General features: G+C 39.6%; 2 protein-coding genes across 2 annotated transcripts in view; one reads left to right on the forward strand and one right to left on the reverse strand.

Moving 5' to 3' along the window:
• The first annotated feature begins 183 nt into the window (after positions 1-183).
• Positions 184-3,341, forward strand: LOC110044901 (centromere protein S-like). Its single transcript, XM_020750474.2, has 6 exons — positions 184-290; positions 371-422; positions 788-859; positions 2,329-2,362; positions 2,469-2,535; positions 2,648-3,341. Exons 1-6 carry the CDS (start codon positions 231-233, stop codon positions 2,786-2,788), a joined length of 426 nt encoding a protein of 141 aa, XP_020606133.2. The 5' UTR covers positions 184-230; the 3' UTR covers positions 2,789-3,341.
• Positions 3,321-21,331, reverse strand: part of LOC110044899 (dynein axonemal heavy chain 1-like) — a 59,452-nt gene continuing 41,441 nt past the window's right edge. The window contains exons 58-79 of the mRNA XM_089295283.1: positions 16,118-16,363; positions 15,286-15,435; positions 14,633-14,793; positions 13,772-13,997; positions 12,495-12,605; positions 12,062-12,146; positions 11,431-11,582; positions 11,198-11,314; positions 10,605-10,687; positions 10,172-10,271; positions 10,037-10,081; positions 9,635-9,793; positions 9,074-9,205; positions 8,780-8,950; positions 8,394-8,570; positions 7,681-7,857; positions 6,922-7,092; positions 6,196-6,471; positions 5,481-5,576; positions 5,288-5,398; positions 4,661-4,895; positions 3,321-3,985 (exon numbers count right to left, since the gene is read on the reverse strand). Coding sequence (XP_089151409.1) covers positions 3,864-3,985; positions 4,661-4,895; positions 5,288-5,398; positions 5,481-5,576; positions 6,196-6,471; positions 6,922-7,092; positions 7,681-7,857; positions 8,394-8,570; positions 8,780-8,950; positions 9,074-9,205; positions 9,635-9,793; positions 10,037-10,081; positions 10,172-10,271; positions 10,605-10,687; positions 11,198-11,314; positions 11,431-11,582; positions 12,062-12,146; positions 12,495-12,605; positions 13,772-13,997; positions 14,633-14,793; positions 15,286-15,435; positions 16,118-16,363 — 3,303 coding nt within the window. The 3' untranslated portion in view covers positions 3,321-3,863. The remainder of the gene's footprint in view (positions 3,986-4,660; positions 4,896-5,287; positions 5,399-5,480; positions 5,577-6,195; positions 6,472-6,921; positions 7,093-7,680; positions 7,858-8,393; positions 8,571-8,779; positions 8,951-9,073; positions 9,206-9,634; positions 9,794-10,036; positions 10,082-10,171; positions 10,272-10,604; positions 10,688-11,197; positions 11,315-11,430; positions 11,583-12,061; positions 12,147-12,494; positions 12,606-13,771; positions 13,998-14,632; positions 14,794-15,285; positions 15,436-16,117; positions 16,364-21,331) is intronic.

Genomic DNA, 21,331 nt, shown 5'->3' on the forward strand with positions numbered 1-21,331 from the left:
ATGGATAACTTTTAAAACAGATGGATAAGTGATAGCAGAAGCCAAGAGATGCAGAAGCACATAGGCTTCTGGTGATAAAGATAAATCATTAAAAAAACAAATAATGAAGAAAAGCGAATGAAAGCAGGAGTAAATGGCAAAATGACTGGTAACGAGAAACTGTAAATGTCGAGAGAAGACTGGATCACAAGGCGCGAAAGATTGGCGCGAAAATTCAGTAAATATCAAATATGGCGGCGTCGGGAGACGAACTGGAGGATGAAGAATACGAAGCTTTAGCCTATCAGCAGGTCTAGATTTCCCCGATTTGATCGTTCTTGTAGTTCTTGGAGTTTTGAGGATGATTCAAATCCATATCTTTATCTTTCAGCGTTTAAAAGCTGCTCTGCATTATACAGTAGGTCGAATTTGTGAAAAGGCAGGTAAGCTACACATGTAACGTTTCGGTCGTCGTCGACTACGTATCTATTTAAGCTTGCTTAAGCTTATATACATTTGTAGCTAGCAATCTCATTCTGATTCAGCAAGCTTCCGTCACTGAACCCCCGATCAGTTATCCGACCCCATCTCACTTTCTGGATCGTATGTTTTTGTTTACCTTTCGACATTCGACGTGAGCTTTTTAGCTTAAATACTTAAAAAGTATTATTAGCTAAGCTTACATCCATGAATTTTTTTTGATCATGTCTACATGATCAAAACTTCATGGATGTAGCTATGGTTCAAATTTCGATCCGAAAAAGCGTGATTGCATCGAATAACTGAAATCTCTGTTTCTTTCATACAGGTGAAGAGTCTGGTTTACGATTTTCCAGGCGATTTATTGCAGCCTTAACAGAGACAACTTTCAAGCAATGTGGTACGTTTGTGTATTGAAATTTTACCGAGATCTTGAGTCTTAAATAAAATATTACTTTAAAGTAACAAAAAAAAATTGTAATGGTCGCCAAATGTTTAAATTATTCACTTAACATATAAATAGAGATAACATCGTAACCCAGGGGGGGGGGGGGGGGGAGAACTTTAGGAATTTCTGGGTGGGGATGCGCCGCTGGGACCCTGGAACCCTTAGCCAATACCAGAGCTAGTTCAGCTGAGTTTTGCTTCCCTATACTAGAGTAACCAGTATTAAAACGACCAATTTCCATCTGAATCCTGATTTTTGACAGTTAATAATATCCAGTAGTGTTTTATGATAGTCATCTTTCAACGCTGTTGAGGCTGAGTTGCAAAAATTTAAACTTGCCGATTTCATTTTTTTTATTTTTCCGAGTGGCAATTCCTGGTTTCCTTAGTTTAGATAAAATCTTCAACCAACTGGTCAGTTTCGTGAAAAATGATACCCTATTCTACACCCAAATGCTCTGATTTATATACCCTATGCTAGAGTAAACTGCTTCAAAACCATTCCCTTCACAGCGGCACATACCCATATAACCCATATATGGCAGTACCCCCCTCCCCCAGCATCATACACTTAAGGTGGCTCAAAACAGTTTCCAGTACTTAGATTTTGATGAGTCGTTATAACCACCCTTTATCACTTCATGCTATAATAACGGAAAAAACTGCCCAATCATTGGTGAATATGTTATCCTTTTCGTGACACAATAGGTTACCATAGCAACAATATGGCCTGCTGGAAACACCCTTAATTACAGCTTTAGGGGCTTATAATTCCAAAGCGGCACAGTGAATTTTTTTACAATACGAAATTTAATAAGCACAATAAGACACAACTTTTGGCAAAGTTTAAAGAAATTCTGTTCATAGGGTTCAGAGCCACCTTAAATTTTCAAAACTTTAAAGGGAGGAAGATTGCGTGATGAGCCCAAAGAGCGTCTGCGTAGGAGGCCATTGTATTAGTAGCTAATACAAGCATTCTGAAGTGGAAACGTCTTCCAAGAAAGATTAGCCTGAAGTGTAAACCCACCATAATGTCACTGTCTCTGAGGAATGGTGGCTTTGCCAAAAATCCTTGTTATGATTGAGAATTGGTTTGCCAGGGGTTAGCACCTTAGACAGGCCATTGGCCATCCTCAGGGATCTTACCAGGGAGATGGTAGGCCAAGTTCAAAACCATCCTTCCTCTATATGTATGGGTGACTCTCTCTCCCCACCCTTCTTAGTCTCAGAGATCACACTACTCTTCCCACCCTACTTTGTAGAGGAGAACAGCAGATTTGGTCTGGGGCCTACACGCTTTGAAAGGTTGTAACCTGTTTGAGGAATACATACCCTGAACAAATAACTGATTTTAATCCATTGCCTCTTTTTTGAAATGTATATTCTACAGCCCATTACACTAAAATGTACATCTTTTTTTAGAATCTTTTGCAACAGATCTTGAGCTATTTGCAAAGTAAGTCAATTTCAGCTGTCATCAGTCTAGAGTACTTTCAGTTGTTTAAAAATAAAATAAATTGACCCATTAAAATGTTAATCTTTGATCCACTTTTTCCCCTTAGACATGCAAAGCGAACTCAAATCAACTGTGATGATGTGCAGCTACTCACTAGAAAAAGTTCAACTCTGGCAAGTTTACGAATTTATATTATATTTCATTGAGTTAAGAATAATGTCCATTGTTAAAGTTACCGAGCTTTCACTTCATCCTGTTTCATGTTACTATTACAACTCCTTTTAGGCTGCGCACATTGAGGACATGAGCAAAGAAATGGCCAAAGCACATGAAGCTGACAAGGCAAACAGGAAGAACAAAAAGGCAAAGAAGAGTAAACCAGCCCAGAAAAGTGCAGCCCCGATTGAAATTGAAGATGAAAGTTGATTTGACAGTGAACTGTCCTTTTAAAATTCGTGGCATCAAGTTTTTTTGTAAATATCGACTGAATGAAATACTGAGATCATTGTTGAATTTGAGCAATAATATATTAAGGATGGTGCTTATTAAATATCAAAGGTCTTGGCCCAAATAAGGACTACATGTACAGTACTACAACATTATACTTTTTAATTTTTGAACAGCTCGGCCAGGCTGCTTGAGATTTATGAAACTGAAGAATAATTTATATCATGGACACCCCAAGTAGTACTACATGAAGAATATTTTAGTTGTCACTCAATTATGCCAAGGTACATCTACATTATGGGGGTCTTGCAAAGGGAGGCATGCTCCCAAGGTAGAACATATACTTTGTTTACTGACAATTGAACTTTTCACAGAACCATAAGATGGGATTGGTCAAGGTTTTCAGTTCAGTACATGGGATCAAGTGAAGGTTTCGCCCTCCAAATACTTCCTGGTGTTTCCAAAATCTCACACAGTTAAAGTGATGCCTTGTTAAAAGAAACAACAAGTATTAAACATGTTTAAAATTTTATTTTTGACATTTTTTGGTAATATTTTACAACACAGCACTTTGTGCAACGGACAATATTTACATGACAAGCTGACTGCTGTTATACTTATACTTTGCTTGTAAATAGAATGAATGGAGGAAGCAATCTGCGATGAAATGATCAAAACACACGTTACTCTGCACTCAAACACGCAAGGGTAACCAGAAAAAAATAGTTCATGTACAAAAATATGAAACACGAATTTACATACCTTAGACTTTGAAAGATATTGAATAGAGAAAGAATCTTCGTTCTTACACAAAGATATCAAACGCTTTGGGCAAAGACAATTCATGAAGGCAAGAACTATTGAGATTGTCAGACCTGTAGATATCATATAACAAGTAAACCAATACAAAACCATTTAAAAACATCTAATACAAGTTTTTGAACTTTAAAAACAAGGAAATGAAACAAATACCGGAGAGAAATGTTCTAATAACGTATCTATTGTTTTGGAAATCTCATCGAATAACGCTAAATGTACTGGTTTGTGGCAGATTTTAATAGTTCAAAGCACACATAAGAGCCACGCCCCTCTTGATCCAATGCCTCTGTGGCTGACTGCTGGGTAACTCGACTGGAAGAACGAAGTTTGTGGAGTGACCTGTTGTAGACAGGGTACCTGCAAAATTAAAGAAGGAGGAACTGAGTTTAGTAAAAAATAAATAACTAAAAAAGCGCCATTTGGTACGACTTGCACGCTCTTTCATTGGCTTTTGTACTTGAATAGAAACTAGATACCATCACCAATACCGACAACAACAAGAACAAGAGCAAAAACAGCAGCTAGGCAAAGAAGATACAGTGCACTAAACCACAGTTTACCGAACTCGCTTAGATCCGAAATTGCGTTCGTGATATCTGATGTTCGTTATTGGCGTAATTTGGAAGTGACGACCATTCCGTGCCATCATCAAATGTTCTATATTCCTGAGGTCTCTTCCATTTCCAAACGCAAACTTTTCAGTAGGATCAATTCAACTGTCTACTGCTAAGACTAAATAACGATCGTTACGATTGGTCCAGGTAGATATCTCGGCCTTATGTGTAGTTAGATGTCTGCAGGAAGCGCGAACCAGGAGGGAATTTTGAGATTAATTGTTAAATAGTGTAAAGTACATTACATCCGAGTGAATAAAAAAAAAAAACAATCTTCTTTTGGGATCTCGTTAGTCCCGAAAAAGAACGTCCAGTTAATGTCTTTAAAAATGGTGGAGGAAAAAAAAAGTTTGTTCCTTTCACGTGGTTGTTCATTACATGCCAGTTTGCTATTTATATCTACGTTATTTTAGCATACCAGCTCTGGTCAACGTTTTGTAGACTGGACAATCATAGATGCCCTTGTCGGGTTTCTCTCGGTTCGCTGTCGGTTTCAACCAGATAATCGGCATGTCCGTGTACAGCTCTTTCGGTCGGGACTCGGTCAGTTCGTGCTTGTCGTAATCCCATCGGGCACCTTCGAGGAAAAGACCCCGGATGAAACAGCCGTTGCTCGGACGAGCGGTCAGGTCTGCTTCGGTTTTCTTCATCACCTTTCCAAAACAATGGTACGTAAACTCCGTCATGATAAAGTTATTTGTAGCCTGTGTAGGAGGCTAGTAGCTAGCCGTTTCGGTGGGGTTTTTAGGTTGGGTTACGTGTCGCGGAAAGAGCGGCGAAACCGCGAGAAGAATGGTGAGAAGACAAAGAACGAGAAATGGTTCCCCGCTCTTTCTCTTCTCGCCATTATTTTCGCGGCTTCGCTGTCGCCCCTCATTCCGTGACAAGAACTCCACGGAAAACCGCCAGCTACACAGACTGAGTTATTTGCAAAACAACAACAACAACAACAACAACAACAGCAACAACAAAAACTAACAAAACTAACAAACAAACAAGAAAAAAGAGAATCTTCACAAGTCCTGATCGCCTGAAGATTTGTTACCTCAAAGTCAAACGTGATAACATCGATGGATATCGACGAGGATCTCGCAAAGTTCTGAAGTGTTCCGGTCAAAAATCCTTGAGGAAAGAAGAACCCTGATATCCAGAAAACCTGCCAAAGAAACAAAGCTATTATTATGGGAAAGCAAACATAAGAAAAAAATTGTTTTGAAATAAAATCAGTTTGAACTTACTGGGGGTATTCCATGTTCTATCCACTTTTCAATGAACTGAACTCGAGCTACCAGATCAGTGACCCACGACGCCAGCGGTTTTAGTGAGGGGTAGGCCTACACACGAATGAATCATTAGAATAACACAGTAACTTATATCACAAAACAGGTCTTGTTTGTTAACAGATTCTTTGAGCAGTTGACTAAATATCTAATACTCTTAAGCATGTAATTAGTGACTTAGACTGTTTTATTGATTTACGTATGTAACATTGCAAAATCTCTTCCATATCTGAAATGTCTCCACCACTCACTGATTTGCGATCAGGCGTTCTTTTCTTTTGGGCGAAGGTTACCGGCAATCCACCAGCAAAATCTCTATGCAGTAGATAAAGTACGAACAAAACAAACTACGCTATTTGCCGGATAGCTAAACAGATAATGTTATCCACAGTTTGAACAACAGCGGCCAGACGTATAGTCATCCATATGAAAAAAAATTCGGAAGACTTTGTTTGCTCAAATTGGATTTTTTTTGTGAGGAAAAGGAAGAAAAAAGTAAGCGAACTGCTTTTTGCTGAAAGACCAGAGATTCACATTTCAATAGCTTTTTGTTATATTGGAATCGTGCATTCAGATAGATAGCGTCCTAACTGATTCATATTGCCTTAAACGTTTCTGCATGCTACAAAGACAGAATTATTTTAACAGTACCGAGATAAGAGTGTTTTCATACCTTACTGGCCCACAGTTCAGGTACAGAGTTATTATAGAGACTGTTAGCCATTGTCTCAAGAGCCTGTGACATCACAACTAGACCCTTGAGCGCCTTCAGCAGGTCGTTCAGTGTTTGTCTGACAGTCACTAGTAATTTGTTGTATCGGATCACTTCCTGGATTAACACTGTATTCATCGACTCTTCGTATCGCACAGGGTGTTTCTCCATTACCATAGAAACGGAAATGGGTTGAGGGACACGTTCAAGAATGCTGCGGCCAGCCTCTTCCATCACCTAGAGAGAGAAATAGTCGTCTAGAGAGATGCAAATGTGCACAAAAAATAGGGCGAACGGGGCAGAAGGGACAAACTATGTATTATCTCTTATCAAAAAGAGACTTTATGTGTATTGCAAGCAAAACCATAGGACTGAAATAAAAAAAATTATTGACACTGAAAGTGCCAAGAACAATCACTAAGTTCGCACTTAGTCACATAATGGCATAACGACACAATCGCTATGTCGGTAATGTGAACATCGACATAAAGACATAAAGAAAAGATCAGTTGTTTTTCCTCGTGTCGTTATTTTCATGCTGTTCTGTTGCTATATTATGTCTCTATGTCAGGATGTTCACATTGCAGACATAACGACATAACGTCTTTCTCTTATACCGTAATGGTTATGTTTATGTCGTTATGTCGCTAGTGTGAACTACGCTTAAGTTCTATTCAGTTGACTCACCTCCTCACGTGACCTTCCTGCGCCTGAAGATGAGCGCGGCTGCATCTTGAGTATTCCTTGTAGCAAACTGAACGTCTCGTTCTGAGCAAAGGTAATGTTGGCGTTGTCGTGAAGAGCAAATATCTCCGGAGTATCGTTGATCGGCAGACCACGAATGTAACGAAGATAATGCTGGGATAATAACGTACATCGTTAATGACAATAAGCTTTCAGGGTAAGTTTTGCGCTAACGTAACGATTGTGTCGAGATTTCTTCGGCAGTGCAAATTTCTACCTTCAAATGTTTACAAAAATAAACAACATAACTCAAAATGCAGGTCAGTAAACAAAGGTATAACAGTATCCACAGACTGAAAACATTTCGATGACGCTACTAGAAATACAAAACATCTCAAAATGTTTCGTTCCTTCAAAAGCGTTAATGAAAATTTGCTGCTCAGTCGAAGAGGGAAAAAGATCTTGACATTCATACGAACTGGAAGAAATACCGTGTCTGCACATATTCAGACGTTTCCCTGGATCACCTTTGCAACTTGAACGAAACGAAAGGTAGAAGGTAAACTTAATTTTAATTTCAGGTTGGTGATGACTTTGGTTTATCATCAACTTCAACCGCTCGTTACACTGGGTTTAAGCTGTTGCCGTTTTGAGTATCAGCTGTACCCTTAACTGAGAGCTATATTTATCTCGCCAATATTTCGGCTGCGGTCTTTTCCGCTTCTCGTTTGACGGTCAAACTAGAGTACCTTAACACCATACCTCGTGATCAGATGTTAGAGGAAGCTGGTGATAAATTCCTGACTCAGAGAACCTATGTTCACCGCTGAGCACGTCTTCTGAGTAGTAATCATTCAAGATGTTCATTATACACCGCCGATCCCAGTCATCTGTCACTCGCCCGCCGTAATTGATGTGTCCAGCGGTATACTTCAAAACCTAGAACAAAGCACAGCAATCGAAGCACAGTTAGTTCAGTCCCTAATATCGTAACCAGGTCCCACTCTTTAATCTCTTACCCAGGTCTCACTCTGTTGAGCACTGTGACGTGGGAGATCTGTGTTCGGAATCCGTAGTTGCGTACACACGTAGCAAGCTTCAATTTGATTAACAGATTAGTTATGTGCGAGAGAGAACTTGTCATTTTGTGGAACGTGAGTGTAAGGTAGAGTGTATTCAGAGATTGTTACCGATTAGATTGTTCGATTTTTCGAGATCGGGTTCTTGGGATTGTGAAAATCTACAAGAAGAAAATAAAAGGTTGGAAATACAGCCCTCAGATGGTGCGGATTTCAAAAATCTGGGTTCGAGACTTCTCATTCCCAAGAAGTGAATTTGCATGTGCGAGGAAAGCGACAAGTGACATAATTGCCGGTTCGGTTACCTTGTTGGTTTGATTTCAAAAGCCAACAATGTTCCCTTGAAGTTTGACTGAAATTCTCATGCAGCGAAAGAAAGGTGAGGGAATGATTTACCTTGAAAGGAACTCCTTCGTATTCCTCTAAGAACATGCTCAACTGACTGATACAGATCCTCAAGTCTCCAGTTGTGAACTCGTATGGTATGTTAAAACCCAGCGCTCCAAATTTCCTTCTCTCCAGCGTCACACCGTGGAAAAGACACAACGAGAAGAGAAGGTACTTGAACTCTTCCTGGATAACGTAAAATAACACCAAATAAACTAAGCAACACTGAATAGATGCGCGACGTGGTTTAATTTTGCCTGCACAAGACTTGTAGATTAGAAGACGTCCAGGTTACAAGGTTGTGAACACCAATACATAACTACACCACATTAAAATCTACAAGGTAAACTGCAGTAATTTTAACGCAGACTCAACAATACTGTTTTTTAACTTACCCTCTTGCAGCTTGCATAGAACTCGTCACTAAATCCAGTGAAAGACCGCAATAAATTTGCCTTGATCCCACGAGGAGGTTCCACGGTCATTTTTGAACCATTTTGTAGAATGGACACTGGGAACTTGGGACTTGGCATACTCGTTAGCCACAGACGGAAATCTCGGTGAACCTGCCAAGAGACGCCAGAGCGTATTTTACGATACTAATTAGTAAAATAAACTAGTTAAGGGATAAAACCTTGCTCAAAACTCAACCAAACGACCAGATTACTGACTTTAACAGGGCTTCAAACCTTGTCTGGATCAATGTTTTCCACAAGCCTCTCAAGACTCGGCATAAAACTTGGCGCTAAGTGGCAGTTCTGGAAAAAGACCCACTTTCCGCGCTCCATGGCGGAGCGCATCATGGCCTCTGCACGAGGACCCTGGAGAGGTAACACAAAGGAAGAGGTACACGAATGAGATAAGTGAAGTCAAAGTTATAAGTATAAAGTGAAATGAACTGAAGCTTATAGTCAAATTGACCAACTAGCACTAGCAAAATGCATGGAGACCAGTTAGGGGAGTTTCATTTTTGACATAATTGGTTAGAGGGTAATTTCTGATAAGTATCTGAGAACAAGAATATAAAAACAAGACCACTAGCGAGAACAAAAAGAATAATTCAGGGGCGTAGCTAGGAGGTGGTTCTAGGTTGCCCGTGACCCCCCCTCCTGTAAGCCGTTTTAAGCGAACTACAACAGGTGGCGAAGACGACATGGCCATCTGGTGAGTACCCTCACTTTGACAGAATGTGACCCCTCTTTGAAAAATCCTGGCTACGCCCCTGTAACTCTTGGAATTTATCACCATACCTGTCCCTGGCCTAGAGAAATCGCATTGAGTTTCTTTGAAAACCTCATCTCCTCTGCAAATTTGTACAGGTCAGCGGCAGGATCAGTTCCAACAGACAATACAAAGATTAGTGGAGTGCTGGGCGAGGAGTCTTTGAACACAAGAGACAAGTCTGCAGTCTGAAAAATGGAAAAAACAGGGAAAAAAAAGCTTTAATCTAAGATTTCAAGTAGGAGAAAAGAAAATGGGAAATATAAATCGGTTATAAGTCGAAATAATAAAGCACTGTCTTGTGTTACTGTTTCGCTGTTACTGTTCTGTGATAGTGTTTTGCTACTGTCTCTAGCAGTAGAAAAACTCTTACAAATAATTCTCTGCAAATGGCTTATTTAAAACAATACTGACTGGTGGGTAACACTTACCTGTGGCTCAATGAACCTCTGTCCAAGATTTTCAGACACAAAGTCCTATAAAAAAGGAAAGAATCAGTTAGTGTTATATAAAGACACAAATCTTGTATTAGGAATACCGCCTAGGCCTCCTGTTAAATGTCGTACCTGCATTGCATTGGTAACTTTGTCAGCTCGTAAGCACTTGAGCACTAAAAGCTTCTGGAAGGAATCCAGGTCTGTATTCCATGGCTCAGGCAACGGCTCACTTAGTAAAATAAAGAAAAAGATTGGAACTAATCGCCGTATAAACACAGCTATATAGCGATATAGCTTCTGTAAAACGTTTTTCTGTTATTTGTTATAGATACACAGTAGCGTTAAATTCCATTTCATTGACAAGGATGAAGGGTGACTATACAGCCAAATTTACGGGTCTCTAGAAGGTAAGATTTTTACACGTCAACGTAGTTTAACCACTGAAGAACTCGACACAGTTCCAGGATAACTCAAGGAAACCCTGTTTTGTTGTACAGCTTCACGCATATTTTCAGTGTAAACTAACAATGAAATCATAATGACGATAGTTGATATAATTTACCGGTGAGGGTCAACGCTGTCAAACATTCTTTGATATCCTTCTATGTGGTTCTTAAAGTCCTCTGCAAAGCTTGCAAACTTAGGCTGAGGGGGAACAAAGATATGAGACGTCAGATGGAGAAATACATTACACCAAAATCGTCAACTGCAGAGTGGTTTCTTATTTAGTGACATAGTTGCCACCGATATCACTTTTCGAAAATCCCTGACTATTATTCCCTGACTTTTACCTGACCAAAAAAGAATTTCCCTAACCAAATAAAAGCAAAATTTCAGATATAGAAGGGGCCTTTAGCCTCTCCTAACAGTCGTTCTTTCCAACCATTCATTAAGAAAAGTAAGTTTTCCACAAATTTTCGTTCCTCATTAAGGAAAAACGTCGTTGAGATCACAGTGACCCCAAATGCTTCTTCCAACCCTCAATGGTATTAAATAGCCGTGATAAATAATTTCAATTTTCCCTGAATCTATATAAAATTATAGTGTACGTCGGAAGCCAATTACAAACACTTGGTTGTCGAGTAAACCAAAACAGTGATCAAACTAGAACGCCCATTTTGTCGTATATTATAAATCAAGCACCGTTGGACTCACAAGAATTGGAAGTCGAAGTATCTCGGACCAGGCCCTGTCGGACAGCCAGTCTTGAGCGGGGTTCTCAATCTCCTTGGGAACGGTAGAACCACCGGCTAACAAGAAACGCCACTCGTCCTACAAGACAACAGAAACTACGTTAACACAAAGGTAGGAAGATGTGAAGACAGCAAGTTACGACTAAAAAACTGAGTAAAAATTGGAGAAAGACCAAGATATCAGTATGTACTAACCATGTTAATCTTGTTGTCGTTCATCAGAATTCTGACGCACACCAGGAACGAGAATAAGAGTTTGTGTTTTTCAAACAAGCTGCGGCATACATTCGAGTATAAACTGAACGTGAAGAAGTCATTAATGTTATCGATTCGCTTTTCCACGTTATCTGAAAACAAAACAAAAGAAAATTGGAGACCTTGGCTATAATTAAAGGAAGCTTCCTGACTGATAAGAGTAACAAACTAGCCACAAAATTAACCCTTCTTATTGAGAAAAACTCATTGACGCTGAATGTGTAAAGAAAGGTAACACCTTGTGGCAGTGATCAGGCATAACTTCGGTAAACATCGTGAGTATTTGATACACTTCGCCACTGTCAGGCATATATCGGCAGTGCTTGACCATCATTAAGCAACCAAACCGATGCAAAGTTGAATGGTCGATGACAAGAGAAGATCAAGGTAAGAGAGCAAACTCTCTCATATAGATATATATACCCAAGGTAATCCCATTTGAGTTATTTTTAGACATAGCACCAAGTTGCCCCGGTGATGAAGATAGATTAAAGGATATAACAACTAGAATTTTGACTACTTTCCCTTCCTGTCGACCGCATCTCAAGGAGCAAATAGTAAATCTAGGTACCTGACGCATCAGCGTTAGCTATGCTGTTGAGGAAGATGCCGATAAACCATTCCAGGGAGTACTGGTACATAGGATCTATATTGGCCTGAAAAAAAAAATAAAGAAATAAAATAAAGAAATTAGACAGTTTAATTTTTTCCAGTTACTGTAAAATCGTGGCATTCATGATCTCATCATCTTATAAGTGTTATTTTCCTTTTACGGCAAGAGTGGCGGCTACATCGGCAAGAGAGAAGGAAGGATAAATAAAAGGATTTTTTCCTATACACTTCGAGGAGAATAAAGTGATCCAGTTTAAAAACTAGAATTACACACAGAATAATTCACGTGGCCAGCGGAAATCCAGGCTTGTACATAGTTATAGTTACCCCTAACACGTGACGATCAGATGATCGCCATCTGATCAGAAAACAACTGCACAAACAGTACTTACCAGGTCATAAGTACAGAAGAAAAGAATCTGAGTCCTGACAGCCACAGGGATGTACAAGCTGCGTGTCTCATCAATATCTTTCTCGGTTTGTTCAGCGATTACCACTTTTGCCTGAAAAATAAACGCGCAAATTTCCTTTGTCACATACACTGTAAAACGTTTTCATGGTCAGAATAGCGCAATTTTCGAACCCCAGATTTCGCGTGGGTATTTTTTCTCCCCTTTTCTTTTTCGGGTCACGCTCGACGGACTAAGCGAAAGAGGGACTAATCGTAGTCTACTCGTTGAAAGTAAGAGTTAATGATAAGCATTAGGGTGCCTGATTTGGATCGCTAAAGAATCTTCATATTACTGAAATGTGAATGTTATAGTCATTAATATTTTTTACACAGGTTTCGATTCGGATTCAGCAAGTGCTCAATACCTGAAATATCTCAGCATGCGTGTCGTATTTTAGATGGAATTCAATCAACTCGCCACGTCTTTGTGAAGTTTATATGAAATAATTCATATATGAACTGCGGTTGTAGATGAAAGTGAAGAATGATCATCGCAGTAAATTTTCCAATTTAAGCAATTGGAAAGAAGAAGCCTGAAAAAATCAGGGCTTCAACGGGATTCGAACCCGTGACCTCCGCGATACCGGTGCGATGCTCTACCAACTGAGCTATGAAGCCACACATTGGGAGCGAGGTCAATTTATTGAGTTCATATCTTCCCGTGAGTAGTGAAATGATGTGAAGTTTATATGAAATAATTCATATATGAACTGCGGTTGAATTATTTCATATAAACTTCACATCATTTCACTACTCACGGGAAGATATGAACTCAATAAATTGACCTCGCTCCCAATGTGTGGCTTCATAGCTCAGTTGGTAGAGCATCGCACCGGTATCGCGGAGGTCACGGGTTCGAATCCCGTTGAAGCCCTGATTTTTTCAGGCTTCTTCTTTCCAATTGCTTAAATTGGAAAATTTACTGCGATGATCATTCTTCACTTTCGCCACGTCTTTCTTGAGCAAAGTAGTTGACAGGCAACACGGGGCACAGCAACGTGTGTGAAGGCATTCGATTATGTTCGCTGCACATTATTACGTCCAGTTCGCAAATAGCACAGAAAGCATTTGAACCGGGGGTGTTTCTCACCAGTCCACTGTTTTACAGGCTTCAGCTGTTTCAGGATCAAGGGGCAGGCACTTCACGAATTTCATACCGGTTTAAACGGAATATATACAGCAGTTTGCCTTGGAAAAATTGAACCTCTTTCTATTTACCTTGATTTCCATGGACTTGGCTTTAGATTGCTCCAATGTGTGAATCAAATCTATGTCGTCCACAGGACTTCCTTCTGAGGCCGACAGCTTGTGAAGAATCTTGTCTTCAATTTCCTTCAGCTCTTGTCTCATTTTCGCGTTGCTGACAATCAACTGATTCTTAGCTTCCTCCAGGTCGGGTCTCTCTTCAGCAACAACTAAAGCTAGCAGCTGATCCTCGAGACCGCTTTAGAACGAGAGAAAATCTCATTTCTAACACCATGAGAGAGTCAATCCCTTAAATAACAGTAAAATCTTTGGAAAGATCTAAAAGGATTGGATGAAGTTCAATGCCAACCTTGAGATTGTTGTGAAAGGTTTCTTGGGGAAGAGAAGTAAGATTGATAAATCGTTTGCACCCTGACACTTTAGATATCCTCTACATAACATGTTAAAGCGAGGGAATACTATCATCCTCTCCAAAGTAATCTAATTCACAAAAAAAGATTACAGAAGCTATTTCACTAAAAGAAACTCTGAAAAAAGCTTTTCAGGTTTGGAGGGACAGTCGTTGTGAAGCTGACCTTGGGGGTCAGCCAATTTTTTTCCCCAAAATAGTCAATAACACTTGGCTATTTTTGCGTCGCCTGAAATATAAAAGTCGGACATGCAGAGAATCCGTGAAACATAGAAGGCCAATTTTTGCTCGGTAAGCAGAGCCTGTTTTTTAAATTGGCACAAATGTATGGCAAACGATAGCTCGGAGACGAGGATAACCATGTTAGCAAGGAAAATTCCTCTTTAAACAAACAGGCTCTAACTCTCGAAGCTCATTTAACTTTTACAATAGGAATGTTTCGTACAGTGACAAGATCCACTTACCCTGGCGAGAGTGTAAAGTTGACAATGGTAACCTTTGTGGACACCTCTGGTGTGTAGTGAGGGTTAGGTAGCTTTGTAGTGATGTAAAACTTGAAGTCATCATGGTAAGGGATAATGGCATCTCCAAGTTTGATCACCGTGCTACCTGATTGCTTGAATGTCTGAAGGAGAAAAAAATTCATTATTAACACCAAATTCGACTGATTAATTCTAAAATTAACTGTGATCCTTTAGCTCACAAGGAGCATTACGGAGAACTTAAACAAATTTCTAAAACTCATTAATAATTCGTCAAGTTTAAATAAACGAAATCACGACCGTGATGGTATTTGGGTATCTGATCTTAATTAACATCTTTACGATTGTATTTCTCCGTTTTCTCCTTAGTTTTGGCTTCGTTTGAGAAGTAAAATATCAAACATGAAATACCGTGTCTGACCACATTCCAAACACCGAGAAGAGAGTTGAAAATACAACGCGCAGCGGAGTATTTCTGACTCTCTTCTCAACGTTTGGGAATGCGGTCAAACACGGTCTTTCCATTTGGCAAAGTATAGAAAATATAAACACAGAAGCATCACGTCATTCCTTGTGAACGAGATGTACTGTCAAGTTAACCAAAGCATTGCACAGATAGCTTTATCGGCCCTCACCTGTTTTAGTAAGATAGGCTCTAATGCTGGGTCCAGCTCCTCTCCAACGTTCTCCAATAGGCACGGTTTACCAAACCGAACAGCGTTCTCCAAGCTTCGTAAGAAATCACGGTCACTGAGTTTGATAACATCAAGACCTGCGTCCTTCTCCTACAGTAATGAAAATTCCACGCCATTAGCAAAAGACTTAACGTAGTTCATTATCATAAGCGGGAACCCCGGGGGGGGGGGGAACTCTACAATGTTTTGTACGGGGAGGGTCCGCCCCGAAGTACATGTATACCAAAGGGTCCCCTTTCGTATAGCTTTTATTGAAGAAAGGTAACCCTTTCACAGAACCACCTAAGAATACTGCATCTCTTTTTAAAACCCTTAGATTGAAGTTAATGATCAATATTACGGGAGAACATCAAGTGGTACCAGAAAGGATGGTAAACAAAAGACAAGTACTATTTATTCAGTTAACGTTCTCGTTGTACCTAAATGACAGATTTCCCCACACTTTCATCCACCTCAACTTTTATAATCCCTACCATTTTATATACCTGAAGCCTGATAAAGGTACCCCTTTCAAGCGGAGCCTCCCCATATCGACCATTATAGGGAGTACCCTCCCGGAGAGGGACTTAGGCTATTTGACTATTTGAGGGATACGCTCAAAACCAAACCCTTTGGGTTGGTTATTTAACATTATATTATTACAACATCAGGCAAACTGTTTTTAGACGCCTTTACACGCGTCGTAAAAGTACCCTCAACGGAAGATGTTGGAAGACAAGTTATCCCTGATTAGACGGTGAACGACGAGTGCAAATCATTGGTGAACACTTACTAAGCTCTTTATCCACTTGTTAGCTTGTCCCTGAGGGTCAATAAACAGCGGCCATCGCTGAGAAAACTGTACAATAACACCATTCTCTACGGAAAGCGTATCTCGAGGTAATCCGGCAATCTGCCAGTTACGAATCTTGACAGGATCTCCGAGTGTTGGCACAAGAGAACAGTTGTCCGAGTGAGGGATTTCCAAACCACGCAATTCTGTCAGCCATTCTTCTACCATAGATACGCGGTATTCACCCTGAAGATAAAAGATAAAATAGAACGAATTTCCATAAGTCTGTACGCGAGAAAGTGTTTCTGCTTTTATTTTTAAGCTTTGTTCTAATGTTGCGTATGTCAAGTTCTTCAGTGATTTAGTGGTAATAACAGTGAATGTTTACCGATGAGGTAACATACCCATAGGTGTAATACATCAAATATTCTTCCTGCGATAGATTCATTTACACAAGTCAAGTGACGGAGCCAAAACTGGAAATTTCCGACTCATCAATACCATTCATCAATGCATCAAAAAAGAAAAGAAAATGGGGGTCACCGAACTCGTTTTTTAGTTATAAGCACTTAAAGCTAAAATTAACGGTGGTTTTAACAGGTTATACTGTTGCTATGGTAGCCTATCATGCCATAAAGGTTACCATTATTGGTTAACCAATGGCTGGGCATTTACGTGATACCAATACAGTAGTATCACTTGACAAACCCTCCTGGCGCCCACTCATCACCAAAGGAGCCCACGCAGCAGAGGAACGCAGGTCCCGTCAAGCCGACGAGAAGCGAGCAGTACGCAAGGAAAGAGCCGCTAGCACTAATAGCACAGCCCCTACCCACTTCTGCCCTACCTGTGGGAGAGGCTTCCTTGCCCGGATTGGTCTCATCAGCCACCTCCGGACACACCGTAGAAATTTATTAACAAACTAGATGCCTTTGGTCATCTTCGACTACGAAGGACGAACAACATCACTTGATGAACAGAGGAAGTATTTATTCGTAAAAATATAGCTGTTAGAAAAGTGCTGGAAACTGTTGCCAGCCTCCTTAAATGATGTAACCCAAATTATATTCCCTAGGTTTCAAAATTAGCATTTTACCTTAGCATGTTCAGTTTTCGCTACAACTAAACTGGTGAAATGAATACAACCATATGTTTTGAACAGACTAGAAATACGCTGACAGAATTACATGTTTTCTTTGTTGTTCACAGATAGGGTATTCCAAGAGAATTTTTGTAGCAATTTCTTATATTATTGTTGATATATCTACCACCAATATTGAAAATAATCTGTGTTATTAAAAACTGGATCATTGGAGGATGCAATTCGAGAGTTTTCATTGACTCAGCGATCATGGCATATAAGCCATTATACTATGCTCCACAAATACGGTAAGCGGACGTGTGAATTTTTGAGACGTTTTTATTTTAGTTTAGTTTTCAAACAATTAGTCCACTCGCGTTTGTTGGATATGAGATGATGATAATTATAGCCAACTCGGCGCTACGCACCTCGTTGGCTAACTATCATCTCATATCTGATTGGGTTGGCCGCTGTATTTTCTATGGCATGGTATACGCACTCGCCTAAAGTCTCCTGTGCATACCTAGAAAATACAACTCATGATATATTCCTTGGCATGCCACTCGAAAACGTTGCATAACGAGTATGTAATACTCAAACATCACAGCAGAGTACAAGAAATACGTTTATTTCAAGGAGTTTAAAATATTTTCAAGAAACACTGACAGATTTAAACTACACTAAGGCTAGAATAGACAGAAGGCGTGATAGAAGGCGATCTACTATACGTTTCTCAATTCTCCTTACTATAACATCTATACCTTCCCTTTAATGTCAGTTTTGAAAATTTTGTGGTACAATTAGACAATGGATATAACATATAAACCAAGCGCGAAGACCTTACTTGAAAAATACCAGCCCGAGGTATTGATAGTACAAACAAAAAAGGCCAAGGGCCAGTAAAGTCCCAATTATACTTGGTTATCAAAAGATGATCTGTTACAGGCCTAAACTGTTAAGAAAAAAATCCCACGATCAAAAGAAAGAAAAGAAAGCTGGATTAAAAAAAGCAGGCAAAAGAACCTTTTCTGTAGTACTTGGTTATCAAAAGATGATCTATTACAGGTCTGAACTGTTAAGAAAAAAATCCCACGGTCACGAACTGGAAAGGCAATATAATCTTCATTTGCGCAATTCTGATTAATAGCCCTCTTAGAGTTTACTCCAATTTGATGTTTTAAAAAGAGAAGAAAAAGAAATTTTGATTAAAACAAAAACAAAAGAACCTTTTAAGTGCAAGATATCTCCTGGTGAGAAGAAAGCCATAAACAGCTAAGTTCAAGACCATTCGGCAGAGTGCCTGGTCCAATACTTGAAAAATATAGACTTACAATAGAGCAATCTGATTGGTCGGTTTTTAGTCGTCTGATAATGTCTCGTGAATGATTTTCGTTAAATTCTAATCACCTGTCTACTTGACTGCAAGGAGAAATTAATCTTTTTTTCTTCTACAAATTTCACAGTTTCCTAAACAGACTAAACACGTTTATACGCGTTTATACAACAATCATACACAGATGACGGGAAAATCCTAGCGACTGTGGAAAGAATCCTTCCCGTATCATATACCATTAAATGAAATTTCCCTCAGCTAATTCTTAAAAACATTTGAATGCGAGACAGGCACTCAGAATATCAATTAAACAAGCAATAAATCAGTAAACAAAAGCGCCCCTAAGCCCTAAGGGAGTAACGAAGGCTGGAAGGCAATCTCTAACCTCGCGCCCTCCCCTTTCGTTGACATACACTAGTTAAAAGATTTCTTTTTATCGCTACCTTTTGTTTTTATTTTTTCTTCTTCTTTTTTGGAAAATGCCGAGTACAGAGGAATCCTGATTTCTACAACCTCCGCGGCAGAACTCGAACCAAAAGTCGTCTCCGTTAGGTTTATTTCATTTTAGTTATACCTCCGATATCTTGAACCCCCGATTCGCTGAATCAGTTTTTGTTCGTTTTCGTTCCGAAAATTGAGAAATTGGGATTCCACTAATATAGCTAATAGCCAATTCTATCACATCTATTTAAGATGATAGTTTTTCGATTGTGCAGAGAATTCACCCCGCGCTGTCTTGCGTGTCAGCCGGTGCAATATTTGATGTAATCCATCAAATATTTTTCTTGCGATAAACTGATTTAAACAAGTCAAGTGACTTATCAATCCCATTCGTCTATCCATCAAATATTTTTTTTGCGCGCAATTGGCCGACCCGTCTCGTGATGGAACAAAACTGGGAAATATTAGATGACATACCCCAAATGATATTCCTCAGGCTTCAGAATTAGCGTTTTATTTCAGTACGTTCCCTTTTCACTACAACTTTAACTTTACTCCAATTTGACGTTTTCAAAAAAGAAGGAAAAGAAACTTGGATTTAAAAAAAACAAAAGAACCTTTTATGTGGTACTTGGTTATCAAAAGATGATCTATTACACGCCTGAACTGCTAAGAAAAAATCCCACGATCACAGGCTGGAAAGGCAATATAATCTTCATGTGCATAATTCTGATTAAAATCCGTCTTAGAGTTCAAAAGAGAAGGAAAAGAAAGTTGGATTAACACAAAAACAAAAGAAACAAACGGACCTTTATGTGCAAGATATCTCCTGGTGAAAAGTAAGCCATAAAAAGTACAACACCATTTGGCAAAGTGCCTGGTCCAATACTTGAAAAATATGGACCGGCAATAGAACAATCGGATTGGTCGGAATCAGAGGAATATTAGATGATATATCCCAAATGATACTCCCCAGGATTCAAAATTAGCGTTTACCTTACTACGTTCACTTTTTGTTACAGGTAACCTGGTAAAATGAATCGAACTACATGTTTTGAACAGACTAGTAATACGCTGACAGAATTACATGTTTTCCTTGTAGTTCATAGATAGGGTATTCCCATATAAATTTTGCAGGAATTTATTATATAATCGTATCTATAACAAAAATCTCGATCATGATTGGTTCTCCGCGCGCCTATTTGTCATGTAATCGGCGCGCGATCACGTGGGTGTCCAATTTGAACTTTTCGTAATTGGATACCCATGTGATTCGCACGTCAATTACGCGCGCTTTAATGGCTTCCTTCGCACTGTTTCCTACAGTTTTCAAAACTTATGAAAAGCGTTACAGACGTTTTCGCTCAAAAGAAGTTCTCAAAAGACATTTGTAATTCCGAAATTTTTTACAGATACGATTAATTAGTAATTGGACCTCGTGTCGTACAATTCAGGGAGTAATCAAACCTATAACAAAATTCTCGAACGTGATTGGCTATCAGCAGCCCGATTTGAGCATTAATTGGACAGTGTACGCGTCATGCTTGTAGTTGGATAGTACGCGTCATTTTGCGCGCGCTGTTGCGGTGCACTTTGTTGAGTAAACTGCTGTGTTTTTCAGCATTCATAACGACGTTTAATCGTTCAGCGCTCAACCGATGGTTTCTTTGTTTCTCGAATTTTGTCATAGTTTTGATTAATTGGTAACAGGACGTCGTGTCGTCCAATTCAGTCTGTAATCATACTCGTGATTAACAAATCGGACTCCCGCTTCGCGGTCGTCCGATTTTGTTAATCACTCGTATGATTACAGACCGAATTGGACTCCACTCAGTCCTGTCACCATTATTAATCGTGCTCGTAATTTCAAATCGCCCTCGCGCTTCGCGCTTGTCCGATTTTGAAATTACTGGCGCGATTACCCCCTGAATTGTACTCCACTGGGTCCAATTACTATTACTTATCGTGGATATATCTACCACCAATATGGGAAATAATCTTTAGTATACGGCAAACCAACAAGGGCCGACGCCAGGGCCAGGGCGTGAAAACCCGCTGCTTAAAAAGATTTTGTTCAATATACTTAGCTGTTTATAGACACATTTAGATCGTACATGTACTCTATTAACTATGACTACATGAATACGACTTTCATATTGCAGTATAGTTACGTTCCCAGTGCCCTCGCTCCTCCCCGTTACTGGCCAGTTGAATATGACACTATCCGCGAGACACTGGCGTGAAACGTGATAATGGAAAGCATAAAAAGTCGCCGTTCGTACACAATCTCTTACTCCTACTATGATCTAAAGGTCCCTAATTTCCTAAACGAACACCTCAGTCTTCAAGTTGTTCATAG

The sequence above is a fragment of the Orbicella faveolata genome, unplaced genomic scaffold, assembly GCF_042242905.1.
Source record: "Orbicella faveolata isolate gen_17 unplaced genomic scaffold, um_ofav_v1 contig_1, whole genome shotgun sequence".
NCBI lineage: Eukaryota > Metazoa > Cnidaria > Anthozoa > Scleractinia > Merulinidae > Orbicella > Orbicella faveolata.

What these genes read in the sequence shown, in the direction of transcription:
- LOC110044901 (XM_020750474.2), top strand. Translation starts at nt 231, where the DNA reads ATGGCGGCGTCGGGAGACGAACTGGAGGATGAAGAATACGAAGCTTTA. An exon ending in TCGAATTTGTGAAAAGGCAG is followed by an intron (nt 423 to 787) that starts GTAAGCTACACA and finishes TCTTTCATACAG; the next exon opens with GTGAAGAGTCTGGTTTACGA. An exon ending in GATCTTGAGCTATTTGCAAA is followed by an intron (nt 2,363 to 2,468) that starts GTAAGTCAATTT and finishes TTTTCCCCTTAG; the next exon opens with ACATGCAAAGCGAACTCAAA.